The sequence below is a fragment of the Carlito syrichta genome, unplaced genomic scaffold (assembly GCF_000164805.1).
Source record: "Carlito syrichta isolate Samal-C Ts95f unplaced genomic scaffold, Tarsius_syrichta-2.0.1 Scaffold16673, whole genome shotgun sequence".
NCBI classification, from domain to species: domain Eukaryota; kingdom Metazoa; phylum Chordata; class Mammalia; order Primates; family Tarsiidae; genus Carlito; species Carlito syrichta.
In genome coordinates this window covers 307,743-322,256 of record NW_006960769.1, presented here as the reverse complement: position 1 = coordinate 322,256, position 14,514 = coordinate 307,743, and the positions used below count along the sequence as shown (strand labels likewise).

The 14,514-nt window shown below is 35.4% G+C and overlaps 1 protein-coding gene across 4 annotated transcripts in view; it reads left to right on the top strand.

The window, feature by feature from the left end:
* Positions 1-14,514, top strand: part of MCTP1 (multiple C2 and transmembrane domain containing 1) — a 334,728-nt gene that overhangs the window by 86,502 nt on the left and 233,712 nt on the right. For all 4 annotated transcript variants that reach the window (XM_008059220.2, XM_021712485.1, XM_008059178.2 and 1 more), the window contains exons 3-4: positions 3,305-3,384; positions 7,504-7,615. In XM_008059220.2, the coding sequence (XP_008057411.1) occupies positions 3,305-3,384; positions 7,504-7,615 (192 nt within the window). The remainder of the gene's footprint in view (positions 1-3,304; positions 3,385-7,503; positions 7,616-14,514) is intronic.

Below are 14,514 nucleotides of genomic sequence, written 5' to 3'. Positions count from 1 at the left end.
GTTCTCATTGTCCTTCCTGAATATCATATGTAAATAGCAGTTCCCATCACTCTTGTGCCCTGAAATATTTTTCTCCATAGCATTTATCACTACTTGGCATATGTATTTGTTTATTGTCTGTTCTCTTCCTAAATGAAAGCTCTAAGAGATCAAAGACTTTTTTGACTGTTTTGATCACTGCTGTATCTCAAGTGCCTGGAACACTACCTGATACACTGTGAATGCTCACCAAATATTTTTCAAATCAATGAGTTAGTAAATGCATGAATCATTTAAACTACCAAATTAAAACTACCCTGAAGCCATAATCACCTATAGACATTTCAGTTATTTGAACTAGAAATTCCCATTTATGCTGAAGACAGGAGTTGAGTTTTCTATGACTTGTATCCAAAAGCATTTTAACTAATGCACTCCCTAATACAATTTTTTTAGTATATAATTTTTGGAATATAATTGAAATAAGATAAATTCATTGTTTAAAATATTTGTTGTTCAAAACTCATTTGAGAATGAAGAAAGGTATTACCAAGCCCCAAGCAACTTCTACCTAGTGTTACATGATGTTTTAGGTTAATGGTCTAAAAGGTCCATGAAACAGAATCTCACCTAAATTATTCATTTGAATTCCCAGCGGTCCACCCAGATGGGTGTCTACAATATATTTGTTAAATTTAAACCTACTCTGTTTACAAAACCCAATAAAACAAGATTTGACTTTTGACTCTTCCTAGCCCTAGGATTTGGGGGTAAATTCCAGAAATAAATTTTGGATTCCTTATCTGAAAAATAGAAACAACATTATCTTGTTAACTGGACTGTGGGAGAATTACATTTTAAATCTATATAATGTGTTTAATACAGGGCCTGGCTTATAATAAATGTTGAATAAACATTAACTATGCTTATTGTTATTGCACTGGGACTACCTTTTCCTATTTTATCTCTTTCCTATGCTCTCTATTTCTGAAGCTCCACCTACAACTGTGCTCCCTATGATAAATAAATAGTTTACAGAGCTTGGAACTAAGTGGCATAGCTAACAATTTCTTTAATGAATGGACTCTGGGGTTTCTGTTCTTTCCCATGTTTATGCCTTTGCAGATTAATAGAAATTGAGAACTAAAGTAAACATCTAGCATTAGGACAATAGGGAAGACTTGCCTTGAGCGTAAAAAGATTTTGGATGTTGAGTCATCCAGTTGGGCTATCTACACTAATCAACTCATTGGATTCACTGCTCTCTACCTCCTGTGTGTGGATATACCTTAGGTGATCTCATTGATTATACATCACTTATCTCCTCTCCAAAATTTTAAGCCTAAGGGTGATATGATTAGAAGAGATTGCACAAGAGACATTTTTCCAATGTTTTGGTGTAAATTTTATGTTGTAAGATACACTGCTGCAGCTACTTGCAAATACTGAGGTGTCCCTTGCCTAAGATGTGCAGTATATGCATGTGATATGCCACTGAGCAGATGACTAAAGCTCAGAAGAGTAATTGATCAAGGAGAATATTTATTGCAGGAGTGCTGAGCTTTCTGCAGTAAATGTACTCCTGAAAGGTTGTATGTAAATCAAATGACTGCAAATTGAATAATTTAAAAGTCATTAGGGGAGCTTATTACTTAAATAAATCCCTTTGTGACTCTTCAAATCTAAGAATCCTTTTGTAATGCAAAGTATTTATCTTTTTATTTAAGTATCCATTTTTTTACATATTAAATTTTTTTATTGAAGTAACCTGAACTCTAGAAGTAAACAGTGACTTCAAGGCTGCTGTGCCTCTGTTTTTTCTGCTTTGAACTTTGTAACTATTGTGTCAAGAACTGGGCACAGGGGTCCCGGGCTGTTTATTCTCTCAGCATCATGGATTCACACATCCTAGAGAGTCCAGTGGCTTGGTCTGCCATTCAAGAGCAGATTTATCTGGTTGTGCTCAACTACTCCAGTGTCCAATACAAACATTTTCTATCTGAAAGGGTCCGGAAGCACAACTCTAAGCTTCATCTAGTAGCATTGTTTTTCATTGTAAAGGCTTTTCCTGACTTCTTTGTTATTATTTCTTTTCATGCCCTATTCTTTTCCTTAAAACACGTATCAAAATTTGTAATCACATATCACCTATGCGCTTCCTTATCTAACATCTGTCTCCCTTACTAAACTGTAAGCATTGGCAATGTCAGTTTTGCTCAGCATTGTTTACTCAATGCCCAGCACATTGCCTAGCATATAATGTACATGATCAATATTGACTGAGGAGATAAATGAGGGGGAAATTAATAGGTGGATGGAAATTAGCCAGTGCCTATTTACTTTGAGTCCTTTGGAAATGACCCCAACTAATCTAGCTCTGAGCTATCTCTCCAACATCCTTCTAGTCTATCTCTCTCAATTTGTTTCAACCCCACTGGCTTCTTGCTGATCTTTAAGCACATCAGTCTTTCTCCTGGGCTTGCTGTTTTCCCCATCTGAGTGTTCCTCATACTAGCATGGCTTAATCCTTCCCATTATTTGGGTGTCGTCTTTTTGTCTTCATGTCACTCATCACTGAACTCTGTATCTCTACTTAGGTATTTATGGACTATCTCAGCTCCCAAATGTAGGGTCCAAGAGGTCAGGAATTATCTGTCTTATCCACCATAGTATGAAGAAGAACCATGCAAGACACAGAGAAGATACTGGATAGAGAGTTTTGACAGAAGGAAGAAATACATACTTTCTTTTCCTTATCGTTAGTGACATTAGTACTGTCTCCCAGTAACTGCTTGTGACAATAAAACTTTAATTTCACCTTAATATAACTTTACAAAGTACTCTAATCCAAATTTCTTGACTTTTACGTATTTGTATGTTGAAAATGGCATTGTCCTAAAACAACACAGAATTTTTTAATGACCTAAAAGAATAAAGAAATTGAATCTTATTTTCAACATTCATAGCCCAATATGAAAGATACTTTTGTTGAATTTCATGCTAACTCAATTTGTCTTCTAGCAATGCTAATATCCTTTCTATAATATGACAAAAAAATTCTAAGCCTGTCCCCCACATTTTTGAAGATTTGCTATATTTTATTTGATTTTATTACATCTACCTTAAAGTTCTATTTTATATAAATTAACAATTTAAGTTAAAAAAAGTAATATCCTTTTAGTTTTGTGAGATCCTAATATTCCAAAGTACAAAAGCAAATTTAAAGAAACAAAATGTTAGTATGGTTTTGGTAACATAGACAACCTGTATTTTATAATCAAGACATTTTCATTTATAACACTGTTTTGTCCCTTTGGTTTCTCAGGTATTTGACTATGATTTTGGACTACAGGATGACTTTATGGGCTCAGCCTTTCTGGATCTTACACAACTGGAGTTAAACAGGTAACTTTAGAGTTGTAATATCGCTACCCCTTGTTATATAGCTAGGCCTGTGCAGTAGAAAGTGTCAACTGATCTGGGTTTGAGTTGCTGTTCTGTCATTTGTAGCTGTGATCCTTTATGGTAATCGGCCTTTTCAAGGGCTTTCTCACCTACACGATGGCATTTTCCCTGACCACCTCATCTATCATCAATTACTCAACAGAAAAATTCTTGTACACCAGCTCTGTCCCCCAATATCGACAGACATATATGAAGGGGGACTACCAAAAAACCAGAATTTATTTATTTAAAAAATCGTGTCTTTATTCTTACATTTTTAAACTTTAGTCACCTTCAAAGTACTCTGCGTTTGATGTCGTACACCTATCAAAACACTAATTCCACTGCTCAAAACAGTTTTAAACTTGTCAATTTTGATGCCTTTTAGTATTTCTGCCATTTTTTGTTTCACCTCTTCCACATTGCAACATTTCCCTCTGAGGACTTTTTGCATCCAGAGAAACAAACAAACAAACAAAAAATCACTTGGGGCAAGAATGGGTGAATGGTGTATGGAGCATGGGGTCATGTCATTTTTTGGTCAAAAAGTGCTAAACACCTGGCACTGAGTGTGGGCAGGTTGTTCATGTAAATCACCCATCATGAAAAGGGCAAATGCATTGAAAGAATATCCAAAAAGAAATTCACTGAAGCTGAATGCAGCCTCTTACAACAACACTAGCTGGTATACTGATATCTATGAGTTTCTAGAACACTTAGTGGGAGAAGCCTGTACTTCAAGGAGCCCACCCTCCAAAAGATAATTCCAGTTTTGAGGAGCTCTCCCTGTTGTATACTCTCTTTTCATTTCCTTGCTAAGCACCAGGAATCTAGAGAAAAAAGACACATTCCCTCCTGTCACATTGCCCATATGTTGCAATGGGACATAAAAAAGATTATGCATGTTAATGATAATTATTAATTTAAGAATCAGGGCTACTATATATAAAACAAAACATTGCACTTTGATTAAAAAAACAACTCTCTTGTTACTTAAGCCACAGGAGAATCTGATTCTGCCACCACCAGTTACCATCACCAGGTTACCCAGGAGTACTTCTAAAGTGTAGGCAGATTGGTCATACTGGTTTAGTTATATTATTTATCGTTGCTTGACTAGTTCTAACATTCTATTATTATTACTTAATCATTCCTTACACTTAATAAGGGGTTGCAAAGGAAGCTGTTTTAGGGAGAAGGAACTCCTGTCTGTTTTGGATGATCATGTTACTTATGACGTAAATAAATCCCGTTGTGGCAGGGGTGGTGGAAAGCAGGAAAGCAGAGTGACAGGCTGAATCACTGCGCCCTATTTCTGTAAATGTTGGTGAGTAGAGAAATATAATGAGCAGAATCCCCTTATGTGTCACAGTCGGCTCAGTTTGAGCACCAAGACAGCATATTGGTCTTCCAGTGGACCTTTTGTCTCAAATCAGGCAAAAGTACAGCATTTTTGATACTTCTTCCGTGTCTTCCCTTCTGACCTACAGCCTAGCACAGGCTCACACCTTCCTGCAGTTAAAGAAAGTGCTCGTAGTGGTTTGGATGGAGTCCGTTATCATGGAAACTAAACTTAAATGAGAATGGACTGTACTGTTCTTCTAGAAAGGTCACAATTGCTTTTTCTGTAGACATCTGCATAAGGATATACTAATTACTGGACTTAATCCCAAAGTATACATTTATCTTGTTCTCTATTAAAGGTAAATCATTGGTGAAGAAGAACTTAAAATGGAAAAAATAAGAAATAATATTAAAAATTAAAAGAGATGCATACAAGTTTTTGGTGTATTTTTGGCATGTTACCTATTTTATGTCTTTTGCTAGCCATTCTCTCTCCTTAAAACCACATAAACATAAAATTACTACTTTTTAAAATCAAGTATTTGTGGATGCTATTTTATTCTATGTATAAATCAGTAGTCTTCGGATGTAGAAAAAAGTATAATAATAGTAGCCATATATGCCGGGCTTGGTGGCTCAGCCTGTAATCCTGCGCCTTTGGGAGGCTGAGGTGAGTGGATTGCCTGAGCCTGCGAGTTTGAGACCCGCCTGGGCAGCGAGACCTCATCTCTACAATAAATCAAAAAATCAGCCGAGTGTGGTAGTGCATGCCTATAATTCCGGCTACTCAGAAGGCTGAGGCGGAAGGATCGCTGGAGCCCAGCAAGCGAGGCTGCGGTGGCCGGGAATGGCCACTGCACTCCAGTCTGGGCAACCGAGTGAGACTCCAACTCAAAAAAAAAAAAAAAATAGTAGCCATATAAATACTTATGCTGCTATATAATACATTCAGGTATCTCTTTGGAAGAAAATAATAGGTACATCATAAAGCAATTGCAAATGTTCTTAAATCTTTATCATGTAATCATTAAAACATGTAATGAAGTTGTTCCTATTAATTTTTATATGTAATGTTTGTTATAGGAAAATGAACCAAATCATATTATAACCCCATACATGCATATTGATATACACACTATGATGTATACACACTATTATGTATATGAATATTATATATACATAATATATATACACACTATTATTTATATATGTATTGTATATACCTACCATATGCACGTACTATTATGTCTAACATGTATTTGTGAAAAAGAACAAGTTGTTGCTATCAAACCATAATCATTAGTTATAATAAAATTAATTTTGGAGCAATTTGCATCATAACTATTACAACTTAAGTATATTACTAGTCTGACAGGTTGCTTATGGTTCAGTTAAAACCCTTGACAAAACAAAATTGTTTATATTTTTTATAGCATCATTCCTTGACTTGGTAAATTAAGCATCATGTGAAAGATTTCCTAGCATCATAAAATCTTAGCACTGAAATGTACCTATGGTTTTCAATCCTGGTTGTAAGAGAAAATCATTTGGGGAGGTTTATAAACATATAGACTCCAGACCCCACCACTGATGTATAGAACCAGAGTCAGGAATATATACTTTTAAAACCCTTTCCAGCTGATTCTGATGTACAGACAGGATTGAAAATTCTTAGGCCCACCAAGCCCTCGCTCCAGTATTAGAATTCAAGTGTATCGTGTACTGAAAGTTAAGCTCCATGAAGATAAGGATCTTATCTTAGTCTTAACCTTCAATTTTTACCTGTAATCTAGCACAGTGTGTGGTATTTAATGTAAGTTTAATATACGTTTTGTAAATGAAACGAATGAGTGAATATTGAACAAACAAGGGAACATTCCTAACTTGCCAACATTTCAAGATTGTTTAGCACTTGATGCTCCACAGACCCTTAGGTTTGTGGTGGGCACTAATCCCTACACATTAAATTTAATTGAAATATACAAGAGAGATGTTACCTATGCATTGCTAGTTGAATGTATGTTTGCATTGTTTCCAAAATTGATTTTGGGCAATATCGAATTGTTCAGAATCTCTCCCTCAGAGATGTGTATCTAATTCCAAAGACTGTATTACCTAATTTGTGTAACTATTGATTTCCTTGTCATTCAGAATCTAAAAATTGTTCAGGCGTCGTTTGAAATAGCCAAAAAATAGAAAACATTATGTTAAATATTGGATGTTCATTTAAATAATTATACATTGTTTTTAAAGCATGTCTAGGCGAATTAAATGTTTTATTTTCTTCATCTCCCACTCACCTGTTTATTTAAATCATACTCCTGCTTAAAAAGAATCCTAAAGAGCTAAAAGGAAGGTAGCGGTCAACAAATGACCCTTGTTTAGTTGCTGGACTCATGTTTATAGACAATAACTGGTACTGCTCTCTGCGGGTTTAGGCATAAAACAGGGTCTGGTAGATTTTTAATAGGGTTGTGGTTTCTTGGACTTTTCAGCAAATTCTAGAGCCCTTCATGGGTCTACAAGGGCAGAAATTCATTTAGTACATTCAAATATATTCAGTTAGCTCACAGTTTAGTAATAACTTAATACATTGATGATATTTTAATAATAATATTGTACCAAAAAAGTAAAAAGAGGCAAAATTGCTTTTTTTCTTAAAATAGATTGTTTGGTGAAAATGTATTTTGGCTTATTTATTTAATGACTTCACAATTTAAATATTTTATATTACAGGTCCACAGATGTGACCCTCACTCTGAAAGATCCCCATTATCCTGACCATGACCTTGGCATCATTTTGCTCTCCGTCGTTCTTACTCCTAAAGAAGGAGAGTCCAGGGATGTGGTAAGTTCTCCCACAGACTAGTTGGAGCTCTTTCTTGCTCTCACTTGTTCGAATGTTGTGAGCCTTCTTTGGATCCAGAGGTAATAATAAAGAGAAGCTGTATATGAAAATCTGGCCTGTCCTTTGTTTATGTGAGTATCCAGTTAACGCTAGTCCGTGCTTATTCTATCTTTTCAACTCAAATTTCCTGTTCCACTCTCCAGATCAGAACCTCTTGTTGTAGTAAGAACCAGATTTTTCATCTTTTAATTCTATTTCTCAATTTCAGACATGTTATATATAGGCAAACATTAGTATGTATTCAGGGAATACATTTATTAGTTAATTGAATATTTGGAATTTCACATTGAAGCATCCACACTCTACCATTTTGATTGTATGATCAGGTGTATCATGCCAAAGAAAATAAGGTGAAATTATAACAGAGTTTCTGCTTTCTGGTTTTTGTTTACTGAATGACAAGTGAATACTTTTCATTTTCTTAATGGGCTTCCGTATTGGTCTTACCTATTTTTCAGCATAGTTGTCTACTTCCTTGCACACCATGCTGCACTGAGAAACTGACAAGAGATACAGAGAAGCCAATTACATCACCACTATTTAAGTGACATTAAAAATATCAGGTTTGATCCACAGCAGTATGCTTGCCAGTATACTTACTACCACAATTTGTCAGAAATTATTTAATAGACTCAATGTACTTTTGTGTACCTGGAAACTATTCTAACTAGTTCTGACTGTGGTATACTTTACTAGTAAAAATAATTTTTAGGTAAGTTCAAATACTCAATCTCAGCAATGTACGTCTTATACCTTAAAATAATGCATGCTGAACAAGTATTATTGACATTTTCCCCTAGATTGTAGGTAAAAATAGTGAATTTCAACTTCAAATTTGAAAATCCTCAAACTCATTGAAAAAAATCCACCCTTTCAAGAGGTATTTCTTTCTGCCCTTTAAAAAAAAATTAGGACAACGTACACACATACACTCTAAAGCAATAATACTTAGTGTGAGAACTTAGCATAGTAAAATTATGTATGTATGTGTGCAGAAGGATGGATGAGGAACGCAAAAGCCATGAGACTAGAGGAACCATGTTGCATTTCAAGAATTTAAAAGGTACTGGAGCCTTAGAGAAGGTGGAAGCAAAGAGAGTGTAGGTGATCAGGGTGCTTGATAACAGAAGAGTGGAGGAAAGACGCCTGGACTATGTAGAGCCCATATTTGCCTTTTAATATTTAGAAATGGAAGCCTATCATTTTAAAAGTCACCACTTCAGAAGACATTTCACCCAGCATTAGCCAAGAAATATGTCCTAGTTGGCTGATCCACACACAGGAATAAATTATAAATGTTCACTTTGTGTTTCATTCAAATGGTCCTGGTATTCACCAGGAACCTGTCATAAGCCAGTTCCTGTGCTAAACACTTAGGATGCAATAGAACTTAGATCCAGTGGAGACTTCAAATGGTCACTGACAGAAATGTAAACTGACAACTGTTTTAAGCGCTAAGAAGAGAGGTTCATGTTACTGAGAGAGCAAAAATAGGAAAATTTGTCCTAGTCAAAGGGACAGATATTTTCTAAGGAAGTCAAATGGGAACTGAAGTATAAAGTGTGAATAGGCATTAATAAGGCAAAAACCAGGAAGAGAGGAAGTATTTCAAGCAGAGAAAACCACACGCAAAAGCCATGAGACTAGAGGAACCGTGTTGCATTTTAAGAATTTAAAAGGTACTGGAACTTAGAGAAGGTGGAAGCAAAGAGAGTGTAGGTGATCAGGGTGCTTGATAACAGAAGAGTAGAGGAAAGATGCCTGAACTATGTAGAGCCCGTTGATCCCTGTTAAGGTTTATGGTCTTTTCCCACAGAGCAGTGAGAAGCCATTGAAAAATCTGTAAATCAGAAGTGGCAGAATCATGTTTGCCTTTTAAAAACTGCTCTGTGGCTGCATTATAGAAAACAAATTGAAGGGGCAAGAATGGATACTTAGAGGCCAATCAGGAGGCCACTGCAAACATCCAGGCAAAAGCTGACGGAGGTTTGGAATAAAACTGTCAGAGGTAGAGATGGAGGGAAATTGACAGGTTTACCTGGAGATAAAATCAACGAGTTGGTGATAGGATAGTCTTGCACTGTGGTTCTTTGTTATTTTAATGAAGGATAGCATTTCATAATGAAAATACCTAAGTGTCTGAAGTCCCGTGTGTTCTCAAACCATCCAAACTTGCAGTATTACTGGAGATAGGAATATAGCAGCTATTATAGTTATCTGGGTGATAAGATGTCTGCTGACTTTTTACATTAAAGGGATCTTTATTAAATTCTCTAACATCAAACTTAGGATTTGAGGGAGCAAGTTAGTAACAGGAGACCTTATGATGAAGCCACTGAATTGTTCTAAATTACACGGAACTATATGTCAACACAGGTAAAGTCATTCTCAATATTATTTTGTCTACAACAATCCTTGCAAAAATCCTTCAATTTTCACGATTGCTCAAACTTATTTCTTAGGCACAATGTCTTTCTAATTAGAAAAAAGTCATCTAAAAATCTTACAGTGGGAGCTGATCATCAGTAAGTCATCAGACACAAATAGGGAAGAAAACAGGTGAGTTACATGACACAGTTAGACATCACATATCTGGTTTTCTTCATCATCTTCTTTTCCTTCTTTTCTCTTCATCCTAGCTTTTAAGCCACACTTACCCTTAACACAAGGGGTTCCTCCTGAAATTATGACATTTTATTGGCTCAAATTCCTTTTGACTACCCCAAATTTTTTGGAAGAAATCCTTTACTCCCAAGTATGTGTCATTGCCTTACTTCATGCCCTCCTATTTCAGAGTCCCAGAGAACACTGAATTTATTCTGCTGCATTAACTGGAAAATGGTGACTTCTTCCTGCTATCCTATTATTGACTCTCCCTTGGTTTCTTTCCTCATCAGAGAAGGAAGTAGCTTAGCCAGGGCTCAGAGAAGGTGCAATGATGAAGTCTGTACCAGAGCCAGCTCTGGCTGGTAACCATCCTTGCACTGCCTATGCTGACCTCAGTCCCACCTGAGGAGACAGAGAAAAGAGTGACCAGTGTGGCTCTCCCAGCTCATGCTCGTGGGTATGATCAGTAACTGAGACATGGGCTTGGTTGTAAGGAACTAAGTTGGACAGGGGAGAGGAGAGGAAGCATATAAGATCCCCCATATGAGATTTTACAGGGATCCAGAATCCTAGCTATTCTTATGTCCTAGATTGAATCTGGGTTGCTAAATGTATGCTTTACATTATGAAAATTCAACAAATACATTTGCTTTTTTTGTTGTGTTTTTTTGTTTTGTTTTGTCCTACATAGTGATTCTATAACTATTTTCTTAAGCTCTTTAAAACGAGTTATTAGATTTATCTATGGTAGTTATTAAATTTTGAAACTCTGAACATGAACCATGTATCGGCATCTATTAAAGAGAAAAACACTTTGGGGTCATCTGCTAAGCACTGTGCTAGGTTCCAGAACTCCCTTCTTCTTCTTCTAAAGTATTCAGTGACCTGTGGTTCTTTTTCTAATTAAATGGAACTCCTGATGAGGACCTTTTATGCTCCCTAATAAGCAACATATGTTCTCTCACTTGTAACGTTTGTCCCAGCCATACTTCTCAGTTCAACTTTGCTCAAGTCCAAGCTTTCTTCAGTGTCACTTCTCATACTCAAAATATGCCTATTCTTCACCACACCTCCATCCTCCATCCTATCACTCCTGGGGATACACACACACACACACACACACACACACACACACACACACACACACACACATTGTTCAGTGGGTTGTAGATATATCTTTATGAGGATTTGGAAAAAAAAAACTTCAAAGAACCAGAGGAAAGTATATATTTTTTAATTATTCCTATCTCAATATTCATTTTTCTGACAGTCACAAATAATATTGACTCATGATTAAATAATGATTTAATTTCCTTTTGTAAGTTCTTAAAATTAGTATATTAATGATGATCTGCTTAAAATCAAGCTACATTGCACTTCTCAAGGAACTCTAATCATAACAATGAATTATAAACACCTCAATGTGTTTTCTTCATTTTGTACCATGTCTAGTATCAGCTAAATATATTTCTCTGGACTATATTTGAAGTTTCTTGGTTAAAAAACAATGTATCTTCGAATTAAATTTTCATGTACCTAAAAAGCATAGCATACTGCTGCAGTGAAAATGGCATGCTGAACTTTCACAAATTATCCAGAAACAAATCTTATTTAAAGAAAGTCAAGCTAAAAATGCAGCAATCCAGAAATCAGTTACTGAATGCTTCACAATCCCAAAATTCAAAATGATGAATAGGAAAGGAATAGAAGATGATTTTGCATTGACCCTCACACTGCAAAATTATAAGAAGAGTTCCATTCTCTTTGATTACTAGCTCAGAAATCATTTATTTTAAGCTTTTGGGACTGAAGATGTTAGTTCCAAAACCACGTTTATTCTTCTGCCTGTGTTTATAAAACTTGGCTAAATATTTTATATATATTAAAATGGAAAATGAAAGAGATGTGTTTCAAGAGGATTTAACAGATAAATCCTAACAATCAAATAGGAAACAAAACATTAATGTGAAGAAAATGCTGTTAAAAAGTAGGAAGAAATGAATAACTGGTAATACAGAATACTTAGCATTACAAAGTGCTAAGATTTCTAAAGCAGTTATCTTGTGGGTTTTTTATGCACTGTTAATGCTAACAATGCGTTCCATGAATAATGCAGTTGGGATGATTTCTCCTTGTGTGATTTGCCAATTCTGGAAATCAGTAAAACAGAAGAATGAGTTTTTAAAAACCTATCAGCCTACTGAGTCTTCTAAAACCTCTAAAACATGCAACATCTAATTATAAAAACTTGTATTTTATAGGTGCCTATATTAAAGTCTTCTCCATTGAGTTCATATATATACTTTTTTAAGTTTCCAGCATTGTGTGTACAAGAAACTAAAACCGTCATAAGGGGCATGCTAACAAGTTGCATGGCACAACTGTCATTTCTGTTTTGATTGCATGTCCTGTTTTTGAACCTGCAATAGTGTGTGATGTGTGTCCTGTATATTGCATTTTTGTCTGATAGTGTGTTTGAGTTCTTTCTGGCTCTTTTCCTAGCAGAGTTCAATCCACAGCTTTCTTCATTGGAGAATTTGTGAAATAAAAGTGAGTTAATTTGTGTTACACACTCTCCTAAGTAATCTAAACCTACAAATTGCATGGCTGAGGGGAAAAAAACCCAGAAAATTCAAAGAAACATATGAATTGCACTTAATTGACCTTCAATGAATTAAAAAAATTTTCATCTTGGTTTAATTTTGGTATTTTTCAGAATTATTATATAGCCAACATTTGTTATGTATGTTTTAGAAGCTGAATAATCTCTAACCATTCTGTGATTCTTCCTGTATGTAGTAGCTATATAATTGCCTAAAAACTCATTACAATAAAAGCTGAAAGTAAAAGGTGAATTGAGATCATGAAATCTTTTAAAAACACAGTCACTTCTGCAGCTCTGTCATAGGCCATCTTTTTTATGCTGCTTTATTCCCTTTTATTGGCTTCAAGGAAGTTGAGCTGCTAATGAAGAATTTGAGTGTTACTGTAATAATATCAGGTAATAACACTTTCAAAAACTAATTCATATGTTTCTCACCTGATCATAGAGAAAAAAAAAATCTTACTTTCTAGAATTTCCTTCATCTTTTATCTTTAACATTCCCTAATCTTTTTTCTCAAACGTGTCTCACGGATAGCAAAAAATAATATGATTAATAGTATGCATATTAAATTCATTTTCTTTTTGACTTTCCTACTGTTTTCTATTTTATTGAATCCAACTTAAGCCAACTACCTAGAAGAAAAAGGGACTTGGAAATAAGATCATTAAACTCATTGCTTAGCTAGTAGGTTTGGCTAAAGAGGCAGAAATGTTATAAAATCCAGGGCCATTCTGAGAGTCATTGGATCTAATGACAGAACTTTAGATACCCCATCAGGAAACTAATGAGTTGGTCCTCAGAACTGCCAAAATTTTCTTTCATAATTATATGAGGCAGGATCCCAAAAATAGAATTTATTTTTAGAAGTGTGTATTTATTCTTACATGTTTAAACTCAGCCACCTTCAAAGTACTCTCTGTTTGATGCAACACACCTATTGAGATGTTTTTCCACTGCTCTAAACAGTTTTTGAACTTGTCAATTTTGATACAGTTTAGTACTTCTGCTGTTTTTTGTTTCACCTCTTCCATGTTGGCAAAATGTTTCCCTGAGGGGTTTTTTCATCCTGGTAAACAAACTAAAAGTCACTTGGGGCAAGATGGGGTGAATAGGGAGGGTGGGGCATAGGCATCATGCCATTTTTGGTGAAAAGCTGCTGAACACTCAGAGCTGTGTGGACAGATGCGCTGTCATGATAGAAGAACTAGTCACCTGTTTGCCACAACTCAGATGCTTCTGCAAATCATGATCCAACTTTCTCAAAACTTCCTGATAAAAACTTTGGTTGTCCATTTGATCTGGAGAAGCAATTTCCAGATATACTTCAAGGGGCCTGCCCTCCAAAAGATAGTTTCAGTTTTTTGGGGTGTTCTTCCTCTACTTAGGGGAATCATTGACTTTTTGTTTGTATCAGTTTTCCAATATGAAAGATAAAACCATGCAGCCTGTATATAAAGCTGATTTTGAGAGATAGGAAAAAATATCAGTTCTATATTTTATTTTACTTATAGAAGGTTCACTTGTATGCAGTGCTTCTGAGTCAAGGGATGTGATTTGACCAGCAGTATTGAATTCTTGTAATATTGATTAGTGTTGCCATGAGTCTACTCTTTCTAAGGATATAAC